The sequence below is a fragment of the Colobus angolensis genome, unplaced genomic scaffold (genome assembly GCF_000951035.1).
Source record: "Colobus angolensis palliatus isolate OR3802 unplaced genomic scaffold, Cang.pa_1.0 Scaffold42, whole genome shotgun sequence".
Classification (NCBI taxonomy): Eukaryota; Metazoa; Chordata; class Mammalia; order Primates; family Cercopithecidae; genus Colobus; species Colobus angolensis.
Window position 1 is genome coordinate 3,668,418 of NW_012117599.1, and position 27,365 is coordinate 3,695,782.

Here is a 27,365-nt window from a genome sequence, read left to right on the forward strand (position 1 = left end):
TTTTTTTTTTTTTTTTGAGACAGAGTCTCGCTCTGTTTCCCAGGCTGGAGTGCAATGGCATGATCTTGGCTCACTGCAACCTCTGCCTCCAGCAAGTCATTCTCCTGCCTCCCAGTTTCAAGCCATTCTCCTGCCTCAGCCTCCCGAGTAGCTGGGATTATAGGCGTGTACCACCATGCCTGGCTAATTTTGTGTATTTTTAGTAGAGACGGGGTTTTGCCATGTTGGCCAGGCTGCTCTTGGACTCCTGACCTCAGGTAATCTGCCCGCCTCGGCCTCCCAAAGTGTTGGGATTACAGGAGTGAGCCACCATGCCCTGCCTTATATTACTTTTATAATTAGTAAAAACAAATGTTACTCAAAAAGAAATACAGCTTACACATAAAACGCTCTTTTCAACTGTAAGCAGCCGGCACTCAGAGTTAGTAACATTCTCATTCATTCATTCATTCATTCAGTGTTTCAGAGCTCCACTCTGTGTTCTAGGCACTGGGCTAGGTCTTAGGAATACAAACTTGAATACAATATAGTTCCTCCCTTCGAGAAGCCCGCTGGCTAAAGGGAAAAGTGTAGGTGTGCGTATTTATACCTGCACCTGGGTCTGTCTCACACCATTTTCCAATATGGATAGAGGGAGACCAAGGCATCGGAGGGCCCGCGGTCAGGGAGAGGGCAGGAAGGGTCTCCCACCACTGGCGACAACTCCTCCTATTTCTTCTTCGAGAGGCCATGGAAACTGGCCCACCGCTGCCCCGATCAGGTGGGCTCCTGGTCCCCGCGGGGCGCACTCACCTCGGTTTTCCTTGGCCAGGTTGTCGGCCATCTCCCAGTAGTCGTAGCTGTGCAGGATGCTGTTGGTGATGCTGACGTGGTTGGCCGCCATCTGGTGGATGCGCTGTGGGATGCTGACGATGGTCGACGGGGACAGGGCGCTGGCATTGGAGAGGCTGCCCTGAGACCCCACGGAGCTGGCGGGAGAGGGGTTGGGAGACATGGGGGATGGGGTTCCAGTGCTCCTGGAAGGGGAGAGGTAGAAAAACCAGAGTGGCGAGGTCGGGAGCAAGCGAGGCAGGACAGCCCCTTGGGGAATGGAACGCAAAGCGCGGTGGCCCAGCACCATGCATTGTCTGGCTTACGGCATTGACTTTGGAAAAGTGAACTTACTTTCCACTGGCCCCCCACGGAGATGGGGCTTGGGCGGCTTTAGATGAGTTCTGCAAGAAAATAACAACAGTGACAGTGAGTGCCATCTGTGTGAGGTGAAACAGGTGACACGAACGTGTCTTCAGGTGACTGCAGAGAGAAGCAAAGGCAGACACTGCAGGAGAAAGGCACCTTCAGATTAACCGGACCTGGGAAGTCTCCAACACAGTTCTCTGTTCCTTTTCTCGAAGAGAGTCAGGGAAGCTGCCTGGACTTCCGAAGCTTAACAGTATTTCTCTTAAAGGAAGTTGCTCTTGAATATTCCTAAGAGAATATACTTAAATGTATTTCCCTAGGAGACAGGATACTCCAAAGTTCTAGTTCATCTGAATATTCCGATTTAGAAGTTATTTTGCATGAACAAGGTGCCTGCATCAGCCCTCAGTGAGGTAAGTGAAGGGCTTCACCCACAGCCTGGGTTTTTATGTACAAATTTTAGGTACCACATTAAGTCATAATCCCAAGGGTCTGTTAAATCTTGAAGGAGCTGGCCGGGCGCGGTGGCTCAAGCCTGTAATCCCAGCACTTTGGGAGGCTGAGACGGGCGGATCACGAGGTCAGGAGTTCGAGACCATCCTGGCTAACACGGTGAAACCCCGTCTCTACTAAAAAATACAAAAAACTAGCCGGGCGAGGTGGCGGGCGCCTGTAGTCCCAGCTACTTGGGAGGCTGAGGCAGGAGAATGGCGTAAACCCGGGAGGCGGAGCTTGCAGTGAGCTGAGATCCGGCCACTGCACTCCAGCCTGGGCGACAGAGCGAGACTCCATCTCAAAAAAAAAAAAAAAAAAAACTTGAAGGAGCCTTATGTTTTCATTGTAAATTAATTTTTCTTAAAAGGAAAAAAGAGCAGGAACTCCCTCATATCCCCCCTTGTATACTTTATATTTAAAAGTAGGACATATTTGCAGAAACAGTCGACATACATTTACTTAGTGCCTGAAAATATATGACATCAGATTACATTGTTTTAACTTAGAAAGTTTAAAAGTATTTCTTCTTAAAGGAAGTTGCTATTGCATATTCCTAAAAGAATTGATTAAAATATATTTCCATAACTGACAGGATGTTCAGACATTCTTGGTTTAGGAAGTTCTGTTGCACAAGCCAGGTGCTTGCATCGATATTTAAAAGTTTGGCCTCTAGTTAGGGAAGTTGCTCAATGCACAGTCAGATTTCCTGTCAGAACCCAATCATGCCTTCACAGGACTGTGAAAGAAGAAAGCGGTCTTTGTGATGCTGACGGGAGCTTTTCCTTTCCAGAGACAAGAAAACAGCCTCAGCCTGGTTCTCCAGAGACAACATGTTTCTTTTGGTTAGAAAGGACTTTATGGAGTGGTGACTGATTTTTCTGGTTTTAGTGCGGGTGTTATTAAAACGGCAAGAAATGGCCTGTCAGAACTCTGAGGTGCTACAATGGCAAGACGTACACGTAAGGACAGCATTGCAAACCATGCCACTTTTACCTGTCTCAGGAAATACAATTATTTTCATGAGGAGAATCAGGAAACCTTCTGGAATAGGGGAGCTTATCCTCCCTTTCCTGACGGAATGTTACTGACCCCTTTCTCAAGCTGGTGCTACTAGACTGATCGCTTTGTTTCCATTTCATCCTGTGGTTCTGAGAATGTGATCTATAGAATGGATGTTCTGGATATGAGAACACTAAGGACAGAAGGGGAGAAAGGCTTGGGGGTTGCAGAAACAGTCCAGTAAAGGCTACTGAATGGAGGAAGAAGGTGGTGGCTCATGCCTGTAATCCCAGCACTTTGGGAGGCTGAGGTGGGTGGATCACCTGAGGTCAGGAGTTTGAGACCAGCCTGGACGACACGGTGAAACCCTATGTCTACTAAAAATACAAAAAATTAGCCGGGTGTGGTGGCACATGCCTGTAATCCCAACTACTCGGGGGGCTGAGACAGAATCGCTTGAACCTGGGAGGTGGAGGTTAGGGTGAGCCAAGATTGTGCCACTGCACTCCAGCCTGGGTGACAGCGTGAGACTCCATCTCAAAAAAAAAAAAAAAAAAAGAAGTCTTGAATTCTCTTCCTCTACCACTACATCCTATGCTGAAGAAATACCGGCACGAACAAAGTTTTTTTTTTTAGAGATAGCTCTGTACTGATAAAACACATATAGCCACATTGTCTTGGGTACCTAAAGATTTCATGGTCTCTGAACTCAAAGTAGCATTTAAATAGCCCTTGAGGCTGGGTGTGTGGCTCACACTGGTAATCCTAGCACTTTGGGAGGCTGAGGCGGTAGGCTGGCTGGAGGACAGGAGTTCAAGAAGAGCCTGGACAACACAAGGAGATTCGATGTCTACAGAAAATGAAAAAATGAGCTGGGTGTGGAGGTGTGTATCTGAGGTCTCAGCGACTTGGGAGGCTGAGGTGAGAGGACTGCTTGAGTTCAGGAATTCACAGCTGCAGTGAGCTCCAACCGTACGACTGTATGACCAGACGACTGTATGACGGTATGACTGTACGACCAGATGACTGTATGACGGTACGACTGTACGACGGTACGACCTGACGACGGTATGACGGTACGACTGTACGACGGTATGACTGTATGACTATGACGGTACGACTGTATGACCATACGACTGTATGACAGTATGACTGTACGACTGTACGACGGTATGACTGTATGACCGTACGACTGTATGACCGTATGACTGCACTCCAGCCTGGGCAACAGAAGAGGACTCAAAAAAACACAAACAACAAAACAAAACAAAGCCCTTGAATTTGCATCCAAGTTTCAGTTATCAGGAATAAGTTTCTGGAGATCCACTGTAAGGCATGGTGACTACAATTAATAATAATGTATAGTATACTTGAAAATCTCTAAAAGAATCGATTTTAAACGTTCCCATCACAAAAACAGTAAGTATGTGAGGTGACGGATATGTTAATTAGCTTGGTTTAATCATTCCACGATGTATAAATATATCAAAACATCACATTATACATAATAAGCACATGCAATTTGTTGTTGGTTAATTAAAAAAATTTTAAAAATAGCTTCTGATGAAGGGTAAATGACATTAACTCCCGGAGGAGAAACTCTGATTTTCTTTTTTTTTTTTTTTTTTGAGACAAAGTTTCACTCTGTCACCCAGGCTGGAGTAGAGCGATGCAATCTTGGCTCACTGCAACCTCGGCCTCCCGGGTTCAAGTAATTCTCGTGCCTCAGCCTCCCGAGTAGCTGGGATTACAGGCGCCTGCCACCAGGCCCGGTGTGTATTCTACCCATTCTGTATGTATTCGTGGGCTGCAGAGAATATTAAGAACTTGCATTCCTTAAAAGTTTGTTGTAGCTCCTGGCTGCTTATGGAATTCAGCTTCCTTCTTTATTCAGGCAGTTTCCTTGACTGTAATAATTATCTTTAGTACTCGCTCTTACGGTCTGGATTTCTGAGCACTATTGATGTTGACGTTAGGCACCTGAAGGAAAGGGAAGGCTCAGTGCTGGTTCTTGTCCTGACGACACCAGAGGGTCAGCGGGCCGAGGAAGTGATGTCCGCAGCCTAGCACCTGCTTACTCTACATGGACAATTAGAAGGCAGGGTGCTGAACGTGCCTCAGGAACCCCCAGCACAGCCTGGCCATTAGAGATCACCTCTAGAGGAGGCTGGGCATGAACAGATCTCAAATGATGGTTGTGCATCTGACAAAGGGCTGTTGGAGATAGAGATGGCATAATTGCTAGTTTCTATAGACAAACAGAGAAGAGGCCCAGAAATCTCAAATGAATTATTAATGTAAGGTCAACCTCACAACAGTACATCAGAGAAGGCTTTAAAAAATTTATTCTCCCAGTGAAAATAATTTCATTCCCTGAGAAAAATAAAAGGTGGCATGGTTTGCGATTTTATCCCTATAGCTACACATTGCTATCTACTGCTTTCAACAAGCCATCTCCTACCATTTTAAATAACGCCTCTATTAAAAATTAAATTAGCTACCAGAGACTAGCTAAGAGGGAATGGCTCTAAGGGGTTACTTCCAAGGAAAAGAAGCTCTAAGTGAGCACGAGGAATTTATGTTAGCTATAAAGATGAATTTCCTAGGACACTGGAAAGAGTAACTGGATCTTCTTTCTCTTGAAGTCATAAAAATACTTGGACAAGACTGGGCGTGGTGGCTCACACCTGCATTCCCAGCACTTTGGGAGGCTGAGGCGGGCACATCACCTAAGGTCAGGAGTTCGAGACCAGCATGACCAACATGGTGAAACCCTGTCTCTACCAAAAATACAAAATTAGCCAGGTGTGGTGGTGGGCGCCTGTAATCCCAGCTACTCTGGAGGCTGAGGCAGGAGAATCGCTTGAACCCAGGAGGCGGAGGTTGCAGTGAGCCGAGATCACGCCCTTGCACTCCAGCCTGGGCGACAAAGAGTGAAGTGATATCCCATCTCCAAAAATACAAAATAAAAATAAAGACATAAAAACACTTGGACAAGGCAGGGAGATACATTAGATGGGCTCTCAAAGGCCCATTCTGAGTCCTGAAAGCCACAAGGGTGGCATCAATTGGGTTAGCTTGGGGACCAGAGGTGACCTGCATTAGCCCCAAAGCAATGGGTGGTACCAGGTGCTCCACAAAAGACCTTGACAGGGAAACAACTGAATTTAAGGAACAACTCCGCTCGTTCACTAGACAGTACCTTGAAATAGTCAATTAGTGCTTTTGAATACTTTACAGCGTGGTCCCTTTTGAGCCGAAACATCCGCCAGTACAGGAGAGCCAGGCATCGGTAACTGCAGGCGAAAAGAGAAACAGGCCCAGAAGCGGCTGAGTGCGTCCTGCGCAAACAAGACTTCAACATTTTTGTTGTTTATTCTAAGGCACTCAATAACTAAACCTTGTGTCTATATAGGAAATCTTTCTCTATCTGCATATAATGTCTGTGAGTGAACACCTTTTGTCCAAAAACAAAATTCAACATTCCAAGAAGGTATTCCATAAATACATTTACCACTAGGTAATTTTACAGCATGACAGAATCACCTGTTGGGTCACAGGGGCTGGCCGCTTCCCTCTCTCACCACGAGAGGGCACTGTCTCTCCACGAGAGGCGCGAGGTAGCTCTAGCACGCAGCCTTCACTGCTTCCCGGGCCAGCCCCGCTCTGCGGAAGGGACCGCGCTGCCACCTGACTTTACTGAACTATAACCAGCTCCACTAAAGTCACAAACATGAATGTACTTTATAAACAATAAAAACACTACGCTGGGAATGGGTGCCATCATTTTATTGTTTCCTATAATATTTTGTATACTTCCATCAGTATTCTATCTTATATAATAATATTATTGTCATTTAGTGTATTATTCCAATACGGGACTTAAAGTTTGAAAGGGGCACAAAAGGCGTTTCTGAGACGTATCCTCTCTTCCTTTCAGCTCTTCACTCAGTTACTTGCTAACTGGGATCTCATGCTGACCTCCAGAATGTGAACATTCTGGGTACAATGACACCATCTCCTCCTAGCAAACCAAACCCAGGACAGGTAACAATCTGAGACCTTTTTTGTGTCTGTGGCTGTTATTATTATTTTTTAATTCAACTGTCTTTATTTCACTGCTTGATAGACATGTATTCCATCAACATTCTCGGCCTTCCACCTACTGATAAGTAAGGAAGGGCTGACAGGTAAAGGAACAATAGGTGACCCCATCGTTCCCTTTTTTCTGTGGCATCATTTTCAAAGTAAGTGGCTGCGCCGGGCGCGATGGCTCACGCCTGTAATCCCAGCACTCTGGGAGGCCGAGGTGGGCAGAGCACTTGAGGTCAGGAGTTCAAGACCAGCCTGACCAACATGGTGAAACCCTGTCTCTACTAAAAATACAAAAATTAGGCAGGGCACGGTGGCTCGTGCCTGTCATCCCAGCACTTTGGGAGGCCTGTCGATTTTCAATCTCTGTGAATTCAGATCATGTATAGTATGGCAGCAAAAAATGGTCTGGACTTTCCCAGGTCATTAGAATTGCTCTGGGGCTTTGTATGTTAGAAGACACTGGGCAAACACCATGCATTTCAGCACCTGGTTTGCCAGTGACGGCATGTGAGGCTGGCGCTGCTATTCTAAGCGGAGAGGGACACTCACCATAATGCAGCCAGTTGTTTGTCTTCTGGTGTGGCATTGGGGCCGGAGTGGGTTTTTAGTCTCATAGCATACCTTAGAAAAAGGGAGGAGGAGGAGGAATAGAATAAAAAATATAAAAAGCCAAGCAATTGTAAAACAAGCTTTCTTAGTAACAGAACTTCTATGATGGGAGTTCTCCCTGCCTGATCCTTCGCTTTGCATAGTACTTGCTGATAATTCTTTCTTAAAAGCTAGCTGGTGCTGCTCCATTTTCCCAAGTGTTACAGTACTGTGATGACTAGAACAGCTACTTTCTGCTCTTTAACAATACAAGTTTGAATGCTACAGATTGTCGGGAGCGATACCAGTTCAAGAACTATTCATGTATATGGTAACATGTCCATTTTTCCAAATTTTGATTTATGACTGTCTGACAGATGGAGGTGAAGTTCCATCCTTCTGTGCTTACTTCCGGAAGAATTTCCACCCCGGGTATGCAGAGGAATGCTTAGTTTTACCCTTCTTTCTTTGTTATGTAACTTTTGACAGCTATGTAAGTATCCTGAGTACACTTTTAATCTCTATTTGCTTCTACAGACAGGTGCGAAGAGAAACTAGTGGCTTTTATGGACTGCACTTAATTCCATTTATTTTTCTGAACCAAGGGGACTGTGGCTATTGTTTTCTCCCAACAACATACCAAATTACATATGTAGACTCTTTGAGAGAGCTGAGGCAATAGGTATAATGATCAGACTGTCCTAGGTTCAAATCTCAGCTCAGCGACTTATAAGTTGTAAGAGCTTAGACAAATGTATGAACATATTTAAGCCTCCATTTCCTTACCTATAAAATAAGACTAATACTGTCAATCACATAACATTGTTGTAAAAATTAACTAAGACAGTGTTTGTGAAGCTCTTGGGATAGCAGGCCGGCTTGTAAATTGCTCAAGGAACATACTGTTACCATCGCACTATCTCCACAACATGCAGACTTGTAGCATTTTTGAGTGTTATCTCTTTGCATAATTTTTACAGTGGTTGCTCTGGGTTTTACAATATACATGTAATTTATTGGTATCAACATTTTATCACTTTGGAGAGTATGGAGGTATGGAAGTCTTACTTCAATTTAGATACCTTTACCTTCCCCACTTAAAAATAGCATTGTCTTGAGTATCAGATGGTGGTATAATTTTTTAGTTTTTATTTGTTTGTTTTGTAGCAGTGGGGTCTTACTATGTGGTCTGGGCTGGTTTCAAACTCCTGGCCTCAAGCTATCCTCCCACCTTGGCCTCTCAAAGTGCTATGATTACAGATGTGAGCCACTGTGCCTGGCCTGCTGGTATAATTTTTGTTTCAATCCTCAAACCTGCTTTATAAACTCATACGGGGAGTAGTTTATTGTACATATCTATGTGTCTGTTCTTCTTTCTTTCCCAGTGCTCCATATTCCTTCTTTTGCCATTTTCTTTCTGTTTGAGAAACTTCCTTTAGTCAGTCTGTAAGGGTGGGTCTTTTAGAGACAAATACGTGTACTTTTCCTAAATCTGAGGATATCTTATTTCCCTTCATTCTTGAAGAATAGTTTCACTGACTCTAGAATTCATGGCTTGAAAGTTCCTTCTTTCAACCCTTGGAAACTGTCACGCCACTCCCTCCCAGCCTGCAGAGTTTCAGAGAAGCCTGCTGTCATTTGAATTGATTCTCCCCCACAGATAATTATCATTTCTCCCTGGCTGCTTTCAGGATATTTGGTCTTTAGTTTTTGGAAATGTAATTATGGTGTGTTTTTGCATGCATTTCTTTGGGTTTATCTTATTTGGGTTTTTCTCTGCTTAAATCTGTAGGTTTATGTCTTTTGACAAATTTGGCAGGTTTCAGCCATTATTTCTTTAAATACTCTCTCAGTCCCACTCTCTATTCCTCTCCTCTGAGACTTCCATGACACAAATGTTGGATCTTTTCTTATTGTGCTTGAGGCTGTATTCATTTAGCTTTTTCAGTCTATTTCTTCTTTACTGCTCAGATTGGGTAAATTATATTTTTTGTCCTCAAGTTCATTGACTCTCTCCTGTCATCTCCACTCTACTACTGAGTCCATTTTTGGGGTTTATATTATCAAATTCTACAGTTTCACAATTTCCATTTAGTTCTTTTTAGAGTAACTTCTACTTCTTTGAAAAGATTTTCTATTTTTTGTTTGTTGAGTGATAACTGTGATTATTTATTGAAGCATTTTTACAACGGCTGCTTTAAAAATCCTTGTCAGATAATTCCAGCAACTGATTCATCTTTGCATTGAGGTCTTCTGATCATCTTTTTTCATGCCAATGGTGACTGTCCTGGTTCTTGGTATGATGAGGGAGCTCCTATGGTATCCTGGACATTTTGACCATTAGGTTAGGAGACTCTGAGTCCTATTTTAAATCCAGCCACCCTGTTTAAGTCTAGCAGGAAGGCTCTAGCCTACTTTGGGGGCTGTGATTCCAATTATAATTTAATTTTCAGGGCCTTTCTGATACTATTTTAGTCTGTGTGGTTGATCTGGTGCCACTGGGGCTTCTGCTCGTCCCTGATAGTGCTGCCTGCGGAGAGCGGGAGGGTGGGAAGAGAGGGTCACCAGGCTGGGCTCTTGTGGTGACAGTGCTCCAATGACCCACGCCTGCTTGGCCATCTGGAGTTCCCTGGTGGAGAAGGGAATTTTCCTGTCTGTAGGGACAAAGTGTACATCCTGGGCTAGGTCATTTTTGGTGGTGAGAACCCCTTGCCAGTGCTCCAGGCCCTTCAGTGTCTCAGTAGGGGAGAGGAAGGTCAGCAGGGTGGGCAATGTGTGGATGTAATTTATGCTGTTTTCTTTTTTTTTCTTTTTTGAGATGGAGTCTTGCTCTGTCACCCAGGCTGGAGTGTGGTGGCACAATCTTGACTCACTTCAAGCTCCGCCTCCCGGGTTCACACCATTCTCCTGCCTCACCCGCCTGAGTAGCTGGGACTACAGGCGCCCGCCATCAGGCCGGCTAATTTTTTGTATTTTTGTAGAGACGGGGTTTCACCGTGTTAGCCAGGATGGTCTCCATCTCCTGACCTTGTGATCTGCCTGCCTCGGCCTCTGAAAGTGCTGGGGTTACAGGCGTGAGCCACTGCGCCTGGTCAATTAATGCTGTTTTTTAACGTAGGTTGAAAAAACAGCTGGCCAGGTGTGGTGGCTCAAGCTTATAATCTCAGCAGTTTGGGAGGCCGAGGCAGGCTGATAACCTGAGGTCAGGAGTTCGAGACCAGCCTGACCAATATGGAGAAACCCTGTCTCTACTAAAAATACAAAATTAGCTGGATGTGGTGGCACATGCCTGTAATCCCAGCTACTGGGGAGGCTGAGGCAGGAGAATCACTTGAACCTGGGAGGCAGAGGTTGTGGTGAGCCACGATTGTGCCACTGCACTCCAGCCTAGGCAGGAAGAGTGAAACTCAGTCTCAAAAAAAAAAAAAAAAAAAGAAAAAAGAAAAAGAAAAAAGAAAGAGCCAAACTTGTCTTTTTGTCTTCATTTTCTCTGTATTTTACGTGATTCTATTCATTCTGAAGTATCTAGAAGGTGGACAGTGTTCTCTACCTGTGAAAGATTACTTCTAGCAGTGGGCGCAGTGGGTGTGGTAATCCAGCACCCTCTCCTTGACGGTCTATCTGGCTGGCATGGTTTTTTGTTTGTTTGGGCTTGCTTGTTTAAATTTTCAAGAGTGAATGCCTTTAAGCAGGTCATGCTACTCCAGTTCACAGCAGCCCTTATGGCTTGCTTATTCATTGATTCCTCAATTGTTTATTAAGCACATACTATGTGCCAGAAAATGTTCAAGGGGCCGAGGATTCCCAGTGAGCAAATCAGACAAAACCCAAAAAAATCCTTGTGCTCAAAGTACTCACACTCTAGGGCATCTTCCAGCTTTGTCCCTGTCCAGTTTCTCCCACTTTCCTCCCTTCCCTGCCAATAAACATCTGAGGCTGGGCCTTGTTCTGAGGAAGGAATGTATGGATCGAGGATCTCTTAGAGTAATTTTTACCAGTCTTTTTACTTTGCTGTTTTTATTTCATCACTGCTGAAAGTAATGTGCCAGATAAAAAGACAGTATAAAGGATTCGCCAATATATTGATTTAGTAGAAATACTTTATTAAGAAAAATGGGCAGTGTTGACTTTAAAACATTCTTGAAAAATGCTTTTGGAGGTGATGTGTTCTCTGATGTTGGAATGACAGTTTTGAAGGCTGGAAACTATTTGCTGAGGGAGAGTGGTGTGTAAAACACCAAGTAGCATCTTTGGGCCAATGTAGACCAAAAAGATCACATCCTAAGATGATTAGAAATCTTCCATGCAGAATGTTGGGACATGGAAAATGTCTCAGCTTCAATTGCACAGAACCCCGGAATCAGAAAAACCTTTAAAAGTTCGTTTTAGGAAGAATTATTTCTCATTGTGGATATCAGACATTATGTCAAGCAGTGACACTGGCTAAAAACATACACCATACAATGAAGGTGCTCAGTAGGGCTAACGGATGAAATTCCCTGAACTGTTCATTACAGAGGCGTGATGGAGGTGCCTTTCCAGGTCTGCAGCATGGCGGACGAGTGTTTCCCATCGAATGCCTTGACACGTCTGCTCACAGGTCTTAACCCAGGTTGGGGGATGGTGCCCACGGCCAGTTTTGAGAGCAGATAGAAGATGGGTTCTCCTTCCATAAAATCCCCCCGAATCTTCTTTCATTAAATACTCCAGAAGTATTTACTGATGGAGGTAAGATTTAGATGGTACTAACCTGAACCAGATTTTTTTTTTGTAAAGCAGCCTAGGGCTGAAATAGGCTCAAAATCTGCCACTTCCGAGCTGGCAGGAGCAGGCACGTCACAGCCCGCTCAGATTCAGCCTCCTCCCTCGGCAATCGGGGGCTACAGCCGCTGCCCTCTTGCTCACGGAGGACAGAGCGGGGCAGGGTGTGCCAAGGTGCCTTGCACAACCTTACCCTCTTATTTTGGAGGATGAACACTGGTTCCTGGTGGGGGGATGGTGCAGGCTGACATTCTTTTTTTTTTTTTTTTTGAGACGGAGTCTCACTCTGTCGCCCAGGCTGGAGTGCAGTGGCGCGATCTCAGCTCACTGCAAGACTGCAAGCTCCGCCTCCTGGGTTCACACCATTCTCCTGCCTCAGCCTCCCGAGTAGCTGGGACTACAGGCGCCCGCCACCACGCCCGGCTGATTTTTTGTGTTTTTTAGTAGAGACGGGGTTTCACTGTGTTAGCCAGGATGGTCTCGATCTCCTGACCTCGTGATCCGCCCGCCTCAGCCTCCCAAAGTGCTGGGATTACAGGCGTGAGCCACTGCACCTGGCCAGGCTGACATTCTTTTCTCTGTTTCCATAGTACTTCCACACACTCCTCACCTCCTCCCCTCATCCAGCAAGAAAACACAGTGCTTACCTGATGAGCTCTACTGTTTCTGAATACATCGTGTAAGGAGATTTGGATTCCATGGGGCCTTGTTCCATTGCATTTCCACACTCAATAAACGACAACGCTGCTTCAGCATAGTTCAAAGCCTTTCCAAACTTTTCCACCTGATCAACAGAGTTAATACAGTGTCTTCCTAAACAATAGTTTTTTAAAAAATGGCATTGTCATGTAGTTTATACACTTTGAGAAACCCAACCCTGACTTCTAAAATCCTGTGAATGAAGCTGAGAGAAGAAAGAAATAGAATACTTCTTTTTCTAGTTATTTTCTCAAACTGCTACTGGCTTGGAGTAAGTGAGCAAACAGTTATATACAGAATTGTATCAAACCCATGTGACAGCTGCCAATCAACACAGCACAGAACTGCATAGCTGCTCTGATTTCTGTTTCCCTCTTTCTAACCCCTAATGGTTTGGAGACTTCATTCCTTGTTCCTCCATGCTACGCTAAATATGCATCAAAGTTCATAGGTCTGGTCCCATATAAGAGTTTCCATACTTCTTTTGGTACATCCCCAACTCGGATGGTTCCAGGCCTTGGTTATTATCTTTTACATTACTTGTGGCACTTACATCTCCATGTCTTCCTCTTAATTTTTTTTTTTTTTTCTTTTTTGAGATAGAGTCTCCCTCTGTAGCCCAGGCTGGAGTGCAGTGGTGCCATCTGGGTTCACTGCAACCTCTGCCTCCTAGGTTCAAGCGATTCTCTTGCCTCAGCCTCCCAAGTAGCTGGAATTACAGGCATAAGTCACCACGCCTGGCCTCAATTGTTTTTTGTTGTTGTTGTTAATATTTAGAACCTCACTTAAGAGTGAGAGTGAGTAGGGGAAAGGAGAGGAGACAAACCTCAAGGAGCTATTTCAGCTTTGCTAAAATGGGACAAAAAGTTGAAAATTATTAATAAAAATGATTTTTGGTTGGGCATGGTGGCTCATGCCTGTAATCCCAGTGTTCTGGGAAGGTGAGGCAGGAGCATCACTTGAACCTGGAAGTTTGAAGTTACAGTGAGCTATGATCACCCCAGTGTGCTCCAGCCTGGACACCAGAGCAAGACCCTGACTCTAAAAGCAAAACAAAACATATTTCTATGGAATTATCTGTAGCTGTCTACATTTGTGTTATTCTTTCCCCACATCAGCAAGGGCAGCCACAAAGCAGCTTTATATTCTTAAGATCTCATAAATCTGAACTTACACATCAAGCTCCTGGCTCCATACCTTACTACTCTTTGTAGGTAATTACATATTCTAACTCTGGATTGCAAAATCTCCACAATTTTCAAATGATTCATTCATCAATTAAAACCGAATGACATAATACTCAAATACTATTCCAAGTCTTGCCACTAAAAATACAAAAAAAAAAAAAAAAAACTTCACTAGTAATGATAGCTTCAAAAGCAGAAATTTAGAGCAGAACCTCCTCTCACTAGTAAATCAAATTTGTAAACAGCTTATGAAGCTAGTGTAGGTTATAATGCAAAATTTCTTTTTCTTTCTTTTTTTTTTTTTTTTTTGAGACAGGGTCTTACTATGTCACCCAGGCTGAAGCATGGTGGCATGATCTTGGCTCACTGCAACCTCTGCCTCCTGGGTTCAAGTGAGTCGTCTGTCTCAGCCTCCCAAGTAGCTGGGATTACAGGCATGCACCACCACATCTGGCTAATTTTTTTTTTTTTTTGTATTTTTAGTAGAGACAGGGTTTCACCATGTTGGCCAGGCTGGTCTTGAACTCCTGACCTCAAATGATCTGCCCGCCTCAGCCTCCCAAAGTGCTGGGATTACAGGTGTGAGCCACCGTGTCTGGCCTGTAATGCAGTATTTCTTGGTAACACTTTCAGAGGAAGTCATTTCATTTAGTATTAATATTTCCTAAAGCACCGAATTCTGTGGTATGTGCACTCTACAAGCCAAAGCTTTTTCCAGTAACAGATAATATACTTGGAGAGAGAAAATGTACACCTACAAGATAGCTCAAAGTGCAAGGCAGTCTGTGATTACCCAACAAAATGCAAAACGAGGCATCCGGTGCAAATGAGATGGAGGGAAGGGAGCTAGTGAGAGGGCTGCAGAGAGGCTGGGAAGGCCACAGGGAGGAGACTGCATATGATACCAGGAAGGAATGGTAGGGTTTGACTAGATTTGGGGAGGACACTGAGGGTGTGAGTATGCCTGTGAGAGTATGTGACAGTGAATCCTTGCAAAGGCCCGCTGGCTGACAGGAGCCAGGTGTGCTTAGAGGTCAGTAGGGGACCAGCCTGGCTGGAGCAGTGTCTCCTCCTGGGAAGTCATCAACAGAAAAGATAGGGTTGAGCAAGAGGACAATGAATGAATAATGCTGTCAACTTTAGATGCTAGATTCATGCAGAAAATCTCTTTCTCCTTAAAAATCTGATGCTCTTCTCCAAGAGTGGCCATACATCAGCTTCTCCAGATGACCAGAACTGGCCATCAGACTCGGACTGTGTGTGTGGACAAGAGCTGTATCTTCCGCTGCCCTTCTCTGTTTTCTGATATGTAGGGGTTACTCCTCCTGTACCCCAGTGTGCCTAGGCAGTGGTCTTCACATAAACAAGTGTTTAATAGGTGACGTCGGTAGCACTGGAAGAGGGGTACTGTAACCGTTTAAACATCTTCAGTATTCTGAAGGTCACTGGAAATGCCTTCTTCACGTCCAGCACCTGCCTCAATCTCAGTTATGAACACTGGGTGAGACTAAAACTCGAGTTACTAGGTGGGAAGTAGTCCCTCTGGACTTCATTCATTTAAGAGGGAACAACCATATGATCTCTTTTAGCAAACAAAACAAAAGTTTTCTATCTCTTGCCTGGGAGCTTCAAGCTTTCCAAAACAGGAGATTATCCAAGCAAGAAAAGTTATTCTTCGAAAACATCAAATCATGGTGACTTTAGAGTCTTATGTGCAGATAACAGTTCCCGTGTTGTACGGTTTCAGAGAAAGCATTCATTTTGGCAGATACATGTGAAGAACACAAGTGTTTTTGAAAAGAGATTTGATCCTGGGAGCGAGCCAAGGGTTTGTCAGGCTAACAAGAGAAAAATGCAAATCTAGATTTCACTTTTTAAAGGAAAAAAAAAAAAATACTACCACCCACTGCCTCCACTGGCTCTAGTTACTATTCAAACCTTAGGACTAAATTGAAATATTCATTTATCCAGGGCTTTTTCCCAGTCAGGCATTATTGGTTGAAGTCATAATTTATTGGGCTATGAACACTTGATTATATAAACATTTCTCCATTTAACAGACCCAGCCATCCTTGTAATAGATTTTATAATTACCCTAGCTATATTGTCCCAGTGATGAAGCTGCAGTACACACGTAATTTGGAAGAACGTATCTGGAAAGAAAAGGGTCTCACCATTGCATCTGCTTTATGCTTCATTCGTTTAGCTTCTTGCATAAAATAATCGGCACTGCGAGGCCTACAAGGAGGGAATGATATTGAACGTCATTATGGCTTAAGTGCAAGATCTTTTTAAAATATTCCTTCCTCTCACTCAAACTTAAGGCGCAATTTAAAAACTCTGCTTAATGCGGAATTAAGTGTGTTTTCTGCCTTTCCAAATTACTGCCTATATGTCAAATACCACAATAAATTTTCTCTTAAGTTAGCAATTGGAAACACACTCAACATATGCCAGTAGTCTCTCTTTACAGTGGCTTTAACATGGCCCCCTAGTGCCTAATTTGTGAATATATTTTTTATTGTATGGTGAAAAAAACAAGTGAGAAATCTTATTTTATGCAATACTTACATAAAACAATCCCCTTTTAATGTAAACATTGTACACATACCTCATAATAATTGTATGGATATATATGGGTGAGTATATTTATGTATCCTTATGAAAATAAGTGCATTTATATGCATATCTAGTACCCAGAGTTTTATGTATATATATTGAATTATCTTAAAGCCTCACAGTGAAAAATAAAAAGAGATAATGTTGGATGATTACATTCCGGTTGTAATGAAGTTAATTGTCAAATGATGTCTACCTTGTAACAATGCAAACATGCCATGTATTCTCTAGAGTTCTGATTAGCTAGCTGGTAAACATTAACAGCAGACATGTGGATTATTAAAGCAATAACCCTGGCCAGCGGTGACTCTGCCGGGAGATGAAGGTAACTCATCCAGAGACTGATTTGAGTGTGTGTAATGAGGTCCAGTGACGCTAAGGTCCTCATTGGACAGTGCCTTTAAGTGTTTAGCCTGATAGATTAATAAAAATGACCTCCTTTAGGCACCAGCGGCATAAACTTTATATAATCAATAAACTTCACCTATTCATGAATATCAAATATAAGCCAGGACTCTCTGAATGGGAGATACGGCGGAAGTAGTGCTATTCATCATGGACTGTCTAGCTTCTTATTGCAGGCTTATTTTCAACTGCCTTATTTCAGATCCTAATGGGATCTTTTACCTTATTGTAATATTAGGTAGTCAGACCGTTCGTGTATCCAAAGACGTCAAAATGCTTAGAAAAGCAATGTGTGACAATGCTTTTCTGTGACAATGACATTGCCTTTTAATCAAACAAACCAGAATCACAGCATGGTTTTGGGGTCTAGATGGCTCCTCACCCCACCCCCCACCCCCCACTGAGGGCTGGAACTGTTCATTCACTGTGCTGGGTCTTTCACTGAGGGTGAGGCCTCAGGTCTCCTTCCTAGGAAGGCCCTGCTCCTGCCACTCCATGTTCTCCCTTCCATCTCCTGGACACTCATGCTTTCCCCATATGAATGGCTTTGTTGTTGCTTTGGTGAGTTTTCCTTCTTTGTCCACAAATTGACACATATTGTCAGAATGTCCACATATTGTCTGGTCTATGGTTCTAACTCTGGCAATTGACGTTATTGTTGTTGTTGTTGTTTGAGAAAGGTTCTCACTCTGTTGCCTAGGCTGGAGGGCAGTGGTACGATCACCAATACTGCAGCATGGGCCCCCTGGGGTTAAGCGACCCTCCCACCACAGCCTCCCAGGTAGCTGCGACTACAGGCATGTGCCGCGATGCCCGGCTAACTTTTTGTATTTTTAGTAAGGACGGGGTTTCGCCATGTTGTAAAGGCTGGTCTTGAACTCCCGAGCTCACGTGATCCACCTGCCTCAGCCTCCCAAAGTGCTGGGATTACATGGCTGTCATCACCTTACCATCCTGCTCACAGACCTAAAATCAGTCTCCAGGGTCTATGAGATCAAATCTCAGTTCAGATCCCCCAAAATCTTGCCTAACCCACTCAACTATGTCACTCATTCACAGAGGCCCTTGACCAAAGTCAGAGGTGGCTCCTCATTGTCTTGATAACATGGCCTCCTGGTCCGAAGAGCTCTCCTCATCACTTCCCCCACCTGGAACACTCTCCTCGCTCTTCATTCACGGAGTGTCTTCTAGGAGCCAAATGTTGCCTGCCCCTCAATCTCCCCCGCTGTCAGGCATTCCGAGTAACCTTGGTCCATGTTCACCTTTGTCCTTCCTGACCTCACACAGCACTTCTTGTTTACTACACTTGGTATTTCATTATCTTCTGAGCTGTACTGGGCATGTGTGCGACCTGGTTGCTGGTTCATTTGTAGTAAGGACCATGCTGTAGACCTCTTTGATCTTCCCCACCCTGCAGTTTTTGGCACACGGTAGAAGGTAAGCAGGTCTCCCTTGGATGAACGGCACTGAATTCATTTTGAGCTTAGAAGAGTGGTGCCTTCCGATGGGGTGCAGCATCGCGTCCAGTGAGCCAGAGAGTGTCTCCATGGCAACCTGAAATTCTCCACATCATTATCTGTTCTATACTCTAGTATATAAGTTAGGTCATTTTTTTTTTTCTTGCCCTGTTTTGTCACTGACACATCACTACTTCAAATGCATTTCGTTTTCATTAAAGGATTATCTTGGTAATAAGCTACGGCTTCTTAGTTTCCACCAGCCTTCTAAGTTACCCTTATGGATGGCAGCGGCTCCTAATTCCTAATATAAGCTCCTTCATCACTATTGTTTTCATCTGCAGCATAGGTGCATATTTTAAAATCCTGATATGGAGGCTGAGTCACAGACTCTCACAATAGCGCATGTGGGTAAGTAACACACCTAATTTTCTGACCGTATCAGAGCAGCTATAATCAGAGCAGTAACCTGAGATGCTAATAGCATAGGTACCACCTGGAGGCCACTTACGAACATATTTGTTAGAACTCTCATCTTTGCATAGAATGGAGGGCTCACTGTCATGAGTCACTGAAGATTGCCTGATGATTGCCCCATTTTCTCCTTTCGGGTGATTTCTGGTGCCGTACTTCCAGAGCAGATCATTATAAAGCCAGTGGGACCAGCAGGATGTCACCCAGTGTCCAGCCTTGCCACCAATGCATGCTTTCACAAAGGCATTCTTTCTGACAGCAATACCCAAGTCAGTAGGAAAAGTAAAATTGCTGTCACCATTGTGACCGTTATAGAATATAACACAGCAAAGGTACTAAAATGAGATCTTATCTCAGTGTTCAAACAGATTTTCCATCTCATCTTTTATTTTTTTTTAACCTCGAAAACCTAGAGTTTTTGTCTTCCATTGGTGTAATAAAATTCTTCCCGTTGTTTTCCACAGTGATGGTATTTTATGATGATACACGAGCAAACCTCATCAAAGTTTAATTAAACACCACAAATGTAACTAACCGTGAATCTTGGGCTCTTCAGAAACGGGGCGTGAGTGATCTGAAAGCCAGAGCTTAGCCGCATGCATCTTCATTATGAGAGCTCTCTCCAACAAAAGCATTCTGAGCATTTGATCCAAATAGAATGTTTTCTTTTCTTCTCTTCCCCCTCCCGCCACCCCCACCTAGAAACACCCGGCCTTGGTTCTCAGCAACATCAGGGTTTGAGCTACCCCCATATTTCTTCTGGCACAGGAATATTAAAGCAACCTTGCTTTTTGTTCTCCTTTGTGACTGGGATAGAGTTGAATGGTCTCCCACGGAGAGCCTGGCAGACTCCTTTCTGTAATTCCTACCTCTGTGAAATGCCGCCCTCGGCAGAGCCAGCCTGTTTTGTGAAAACTGGCAGGGATGAGAGCTCAATGTGTTTGAACAAGAAGTTCCTCGGCGCGGCAGAAATTGGATGATTTTCTTCGGGAAGTTGAAATCCAAATCAGACAAATAGGCAACTGCATACCAAATGAATTCATCATCTGCTATCCGATATGTCAGCTTGTCATCTGACAAGCCCCAGAGGTGTTAATATGTCCCAAGCTTTGAGGAGAATGCATAAGAAGTTAAGTGATTATTTTTAATACACAGAGTCAGTGATGACTATGGATGAGGGGACCTCAGAGTCGGCCGCTCCAGGATGCTGGCACCGGCTTTCCAGGCCCTTCCCCACAGACGCAGGTAGATTGCATCTGGGTAGCAAGGATTCAAAACAGCTTTTATTTCCACAACTTTGATGTTGGCTGGGGCCCCAGAGTCCTGGGAACCTGGCTCCTCCCAGGCACAAGCGGTCATTCACTGTTTCTTCCAGGCCACAGGCTCCTGCAGGCGACTGCCTCCCTCTCAGCCGGGCACAGGAGGCAGGGTCTGCTCTGCAGGATGCTCAGGCTAAGTGGGGCAGGTTTGGGTCACTGAATCCAAAGTAACTTTCTGTTGAAATGGGAAATTATCAATCTGATGGTTGTTTTTCTCTGAGTGACATTTAAAATAATCTTGCAAAACCCTAAAAATGATCGGACAGCTGAGATTTCAATCCAGGAGATCTGAATGTCCTTGTCCTCCCCGCAACCTGCCTTGGCAAATCCTACTCTCCATTTCTTTCTCTCTCACTCATTCTTACTCTCACTCTCTGTTTTGGTTAGAACAAAAGAAGCACCTGGCCTTGAGACAGGGATTTCCTAATGGGAGGAATTCTAAATGAAGACCAATAAAAGGCTTAATGATTCATCAGGAAAACAAAAAGGTAGGGTCCTGCTTTGAAAGGACTAGGAGAGGAGACCCTCAGGAGAACATGCCCACTGCAAGCCCTAGGTGGGGGGTGGGAGCACCTCCCCTGCTGTCATTTCACCTACTCAAGGATCTCAACTGGTGTCCTTTGACGAAATCGTGCTGCTGGGGATCCAACCTTTTACAATATGGGAGTCTTCCCATCCTCTATAAAATTAAAATCCTTTTAGCTTTGAGACTGCTGTGCTAAGTACATTACAAATGTCAAGTCCCTCTTCCTTCCCCGTGGCCACATTTCACACGCCATGACCTTCAGTGCCTGGCGGCTATCGTCAGTCTTTCCTCACTGTTAGGAGGTTCAGGTAGCCGGGCTCCTGTTACGGGCACCATGGGGACAGAAGGGACGTTGGGTGGTTTGGCTGAATGTGCTGATTGTGACTGACTTTTCCATGTGACATACAGGCAGCAGCCAGCACTTCCTCCGGGGAGCGGCAGGCAGCCCTGGCACCTGGGGTTCTCTGGCTTCCCAGCACAGCAGAACGGCAGGCAGGATGGAGGAGGTGGTTTTCCAGCCAAGCATCTCATCACCACGTAGCTCTGTTCAGGACTTCTGTACCAAGGCCTTCGTGACACAGGTGTTCACTCTCCATTTTCCCCAGCGGAGAATTCCCCCGTCACTAATTATGATACCAAGTGACTTACAGCTCGTGGCTTTGCACTAGTAAGATCAGTTTCTAGGCCTCAAGTTGAATCAAGTGCTATCTATTCATTGACATACGTTCTTACAGATCTGTTTTTTAAACAAATGTTTGGTAATCATACTAGTGTCACCTTAATACCGTCATTGTCAAGCAGTGAATGTTGTGTATTTGCTAAATGTCAGGGGGAGGAGGTGAGGTCGCACCGCCACCAATATGAGCCCACAACGTACAAAGGACAGGCTGACCTGGATCACATTTTTAAAATAAATGTTATTCTGCTCAGTTCTGTCTATATCCCAAAGGAACTAACTGGTGCCTGTTTACAGACATTCCAGGAATTACAGGCTAATTTTTGGTAAGTAACATAGGAAACGGGGCTTGGAAGCCCATGAATTTACGTTCACCTGCACGTAGATTACTTACAGTCATAGAAAAAAAAAATTGCAGGCACTCCTTCCTGGGAATGTCATTTATAATTCAGCTGGGTTCATGCAACACTTGTTATTGAGAGCCTACTGGCTTCAGCTGTTGTCTAAATCCCATGTTTATTCAACCATTAACACATATTTATAATACAAAGAGATGAGTTTACTTTTTTTAAAAAGCTGCACGATGTGGCTTTAAAAATTAAATGACAGTGTGGCATCTGTTACTTTTTGGATCACTGTAACTGGATTTTCATCAACTTGAAATCACTCCAGTGCTAATTATCTAGTCCTTTCTTTTCTTCCATTGGTGGCCTCTCTTTGGTCATTTCACTGCTTGTTTTTAAAAAGGGCTAAAGTTCACTCTTCACCCTCGGTGAAGAGAAGTCAAGGGAAGTGATGGGGCTGAGGTCTTCCTCTGTCACTGAGGGTGCCGGTGGGGAAGCTGGCACAGAATGGAGGTGGGCAGGGAGGAGGTAGAGAATTAAATTCAGTAATCCTAGGAAACCTTCCTGGAGAGGTCACCATGTGCCTCTCTCTCCCCTGAAGAACTGAGAATTAATTAATCGTTATACTTCAACTCTTGTGCCTGTACTTGGCACTTAGTAAGTACTCCATATGTACCAAATGGAACCTGGGAGACGTTTTGCACAATTTTAGGTAACATCTTAGCCCAGTGATCTCTTGAAGGTTGCTTATTTTTACTGCTTAAAGGAAGAGACGATGCCTATTTTTCCTTTTTTTCTTTTTGATACGAAGTTACACTCTTGTGGCCCACACTGGAGTGCTGTGGCGCGATCTCAGCTCCCTGCAACTTCCACTTCCTGGGTTCAAGTGATTCTCCTGCCTCAGCCTCCCGAGTAGCTGGGATTACAGGCACATGCTATCACGCCTGGCTAATTTTTCTTTTTTGTGTTTTTAGTAAAGATGGGACCAGCCTATGTTGGCCAGGCTGGTCTCAAACTCCTGACCTCAAGGGATCCACCCACCTCGGTCCCGCAAAGTGCTAGGATTATAGGCATGAGCCACTGTGCCCGGCCTATTTTTGCTTTTTCAAGCTTGAAGAATCTTTCCACAACTTTCTTCGTTCGACGGCTGAGTGGCTGTTTGAGTTGCATATTTATTTTACTGTTATGGATTTCAAATCAGTCGGGACACATGGCAATTGGAATGCGACATCTATCTCTCCATACGACGGATACGAAACAGTGCTTTTTTATTCTATTATATCTATATCCATAAAAGGAGAAACAGTTTCATTGTGGCTGTCAGCCAGGAAAATTATACGTATTGCTAATGGGAAGAACAAAGGATAACGGCCTCTTTGTTGACACGGATAGTGACAAAATTATATTAGTTTCAGCCATAGCAGATTGAGAGACATTTCCTCTTATAAAAAGTCCAAGGGCTGCCAGCCATGGTGGCTCCTGACTATAATCCCAGCACTTTGGGAGGCTGGGGTGGGAGGGCTGCTTGAGGCTAGGAGTTTGAGACCAGCCTGGGCAACACAGTGAGACTTTTTTTGTTTTTTTTGAGACAGAGTCTCGCTGTTGCCCAGGCTGGAGTGTGGTAGCACGATCTCAGTTTACTGCAACCTCTGCCACCCAGGTTCAAGCAATTATCTGCCTCAGTCTCCGGAGGAGCTGGGCTTACAGGCGCCCACCACCACACCCAGCTAATTTTTGTATTTTTAGTAGAGACTGGGTTTCACCATTGTGGCCAGGTTGGTCTGGAACTCCTGACCTTGTGATTCACCCGCCCCAGTCTCCCAAAGTGCTGAGATTACAGCTGTGAGCCACGGTGCCCAGCCATGCGACACTTTTCCTACAAAAAAAAAAAAATTAACTGGGGTTGGTAGCATGCACCTGTAGACCCAGCTACTCAGGAGGCTGAGGCAGGAAGATAGCGTGAGCCCAGGACTTTGAGGCTGCACTGAGCCATGCTCACACCACTGCACTCTAGCCTGGGTGACAGGGCAAGACTCTGTCTCCAAAAAAAAAAAAAAAGTCCAAGTACCTGTAGATCAAAGCACAGTCATTTAGTTGTTGCTGTTTCTGACCTAGCTTTCTGGTTCATACACTGGAAAATTCCTTGCATTTTAATATGACATATGTATTTGTATTTTGTGTGTATATACCACGCTCTCAGAACCATCTACTGCAAGTATGCGGTGGTGTGAGTACCTCAGGGTCTAATGCTCCTTCTGTTTGATCATGTTGTTGGGTTATGACTTCCAAATGCAAATTTCCACGTTATCCTTATACACAATTCTAATCTCTTCTTTTTACAAATGGCTGAAGTTCACATGAACAATTTATATCCTAAACCTTAATTATAAATGTAGTTTGCCACCTGACTGTACGCCCACTCCATGCCCTCCCTGGGGATGAATCACCACCTACCTCCCTGGCTGCTTGGCAAAGGCGATGTAGACAGTGAGAGGAAGGCGGTGGTGAGGGCCAGGAGTGTGGGTGGGACGCAGCTGCCACCACAGGAAGAAAGAAAACACACATGCCCTCCTGGGCTGCCCTCAAGCTTTCCTACACCCAGTTACCTTGGAATGTGTTCACTTAACAAAACAAACAACGAATGTGGACTTGGCTTTCACCCCCACAACTCTGTACCCTAATTAGCTTACGGGAGTCCATGCAGTACTTGAAGACTACAACTTAGTATTTTAAATTTCCCAAGGAAGTGTACAGAGGTGAATAAATAGATCATGCCAAGACTCCGGGTGGCAGTTACGGATGGAGGAGCGGGGTGGACGATAAGGCTGGAGTAGCCACCCCCCTGCATGGTGCTTTCTCTGCTCCATGTGATACCCCTTAGGAGATGTCATTTAATGGATCCCAGGAGGGCCCCGCTGAGTGAGCCGTGGCATTTGTCACTGGGACTCTCGGACACGTAGAACCGTTTTATGTTCCAACATCCAGTGGGGTTAGTGGTTTGCAGTCTGTCTCAGCTAGACTAGAAGCCCTCGGAGGGCAGGAGAGCCTATTTCTGCAGCTGCTGCACCCTGGGCCTGAATGTTTCCTGCCTCACCCAGCCATGTATTTGACGTCCGTAGGACCACTAAACCTGAAAAGAGGATTCAAACTGAGTATCTTCTGCCTTCCAGGCTTGTCCTTGACACATACATTTTCCCTAAGAGCTGAAATAATTTTCAGCATCATTTGATCATTTCTCATTTGTCATTTTCAGCCTCTCGAGAGCATTCCAGGATGTTATTTTTGTTCATCTTCTCCTCTTGCTTTTCCTCCTTTTAAAATGATGCTGGGAATGGAAGTTATACTTGGGTGAGACTGAAAGTGCTAGAATTGGGTGAAGGATGATGGCATTTTTTTTTTCCTATAGAAGAATCATTTATACTATTATAAAGAATATAGCAGTTGGAGGAAAAAAGCTTTCAGGAGTAAATCACTATTATTCATTGCCTATTATAATTTACAAAAACAACAATGCTTCTCTTTCTAGTAGCATAAAACCGCCGACAACCCACGGTACAAGTGCTTAGAAGTCTAAGACTCATTAATGCTATTCGCCTTTGTCTTCTGATGTCCAACCCTGTCAGCACTGATTATTCTGTCTACCCAAAAACCCCACCAGGACTCAGGCATGCACTCAAAATTAAGGCTCCAATTCCCTTCACGAGGGACATTTAAATGACCAAGTCCCAGGGGAAAAAAAGGCCACACTGTTGCTGAAGGTGGCCACACCAAGGTGTCCACGCCCCTTCCACCTGAGCAGCTTCTGTTCTGTCTTGCCCCTCACCATATTAAAAAAGTCTGAACTTACATATCATCGAAGACAAGTTTCTGCCTCTTGCAGTCCCTGTGGCCATTGGAGCCTGGAGACCACGGCTCTGTCTGCAGTCGTGACTTGTGGAGGGGAATGTTTTCAGAATTGTTGTGAGCTGCTTTCTAAACAAGAAACAACACATGTCTTTGAGAAACTGGCCACCTGGTGAAGCGAGCAGCCATCACATACATACATACATACATAGAATATCTTTGGCTCTACAGAACATCTTTGTGTGCTGTATTAGAATAGATAGTGATTTTGTCTCAATAAATACATGCCTTCTAGGTATTTGCCGAAGGCTTCTACCTGTGTTCTCAACTGTCATTCTCATGACACTATCCAAAGGGAAGTCATGACACCCACTCTTACAGATCCAGAAACAGGCTTGGTGAGGTTCAGCAACTTGTCCACACTCAGTGACTGTGGTGGAGGCCAGGGGTTAGGGTTTAGACGCCTACTTTTCCCAGTTCGCTAGACTGGAGGCTGGCCAGTTCAGTTTTCATCAGCATCCTCCAGGGGGCTGGTGAAAACACAGATTGCCAGGCTCCATACTGAGAGTCTGGGATTCAGCAGGGCTGGGGTGGGGACCTAGAATCTGCCCTTCCATCTTGTTCCCAGTGATGCGGATGCTGCAATCACCCGCGATCCTGGAACCACGCTTTCAGAACCATTCACCATCACTGCCTCTTGCAAAAGATAAGTCACTCAGCTCACAGGCTTGCTGGCTCTCATTGGCTGTCTGTGAAGACCAGAAGGAGTCAATGGGAATCACTAGGAATTACTAAAAAATAAATTCTAGGCCAGGTGCAGTGGCTCACACCTATAATTCCAGCACTTTGGGAGGCCAAGGCAGGTGGATCACCTGAAGTCAGGAGTTCAAGACCAGCCTGGCCAACATGGCAAATCTCCATCTCTACTAAAAATACAAAATTTAGCCAGGCGTGGTGGCGGGCGCCTGTAATCCCAGCTACTTGGGACGCTGAGGCAGGAGAATCACTTGAACCTGGGAGGTGGAGGTTGCAGTGCGCTGAGACTGTGCCATTGCACTCCAGCCTGGGCAACAAGAACAAAAGTCCATCATATATATATATACACATACACACACACACATATATATACACACACACATATATACACACACACACACACATACATATATGGAACACATTAGTCTGTGGAAAAGTTTTAAAAATCACCTTACTCAGAGTAGAAACATTTACATGGCACCTACTGTGTGCTAAACATATGGATCATAAAACCACATCTGAGGTTAGGAAATGCAAATGGTTTCTCTGAAGTAATTAAAATTGAGTGTATACAAATGCTGCTTTAAATATGGACTGCTTTTACGTGTAACACTGTAAAGGTTAGGGTCTACTGTTACAGAAGACCAGGAAACTCAGATGTCAACATTTAAAAATTGTTCTTAAACTCCTCCAGTGGCCTCTGCTTGCTATTGGTAAAAGGAGCGATCCCAGTCAAGTGGCCCCTCAGCCATTCTTTGCCTGCGGCCTCTGTGCCCCAGACTCATGGGCCGGTGTCCAGTTCTTTCTTGGGAGCTTTGCACTTGCTGCTTCCTCTGCCTGTAATGCTCTTTGCCTCTTACTATATGCCTACTTGCCTTTTAGAGATCTCACATCAGGGGTCAGCCATCTATGGACAGGGAGTCAAACCTGGCTCTTTTTGTAA

The 27,365-nt window shown here is 44.6% G+C and overlaps 1 protein-coding gene across 1 annotated transcript in view; it reads right to left on the bottom strand.

Annotated features, from left to right (window-relative positions):
- Positions 1–27,365, bottom strand: part of AFF3 (AF4/FMR2 family, member 3) — a 533,195-nt gene that overhangs the window by 8,074 nt on the left and 497,756 nt on the right. Inside the window, exons 18-24 of the mRNA XM_011956656.1 lie at positions 25,671–25,795; positions 16,178–16,241; positions 12,765–12,901; positions 7,318–7,389; positions 5,876–5,969; positions 1,165–1,214; positions 793–1,016 (exon numbers count right to left, since the gene is read on the bottom strand). Of these exons, the coding sequence (XP_011812046.1) occupies positions 793–1,016; positions 1,165–1,214; positions 5,876–5,969; positions 7,318–7,389; positions 12,765–12,901; positions 16,178–16,241; positions 25,671–25,795 (766 nt within the window). The remainder of the gene's footprint in view (positions 1–792; positions 1,017–1,164; positions 1,215–5,875; positions 5,970–7,317; positions 7,390–12,764; positions 12,902–16,177; positions 16,242–25,670; positions 25,796–27,365) is intronic.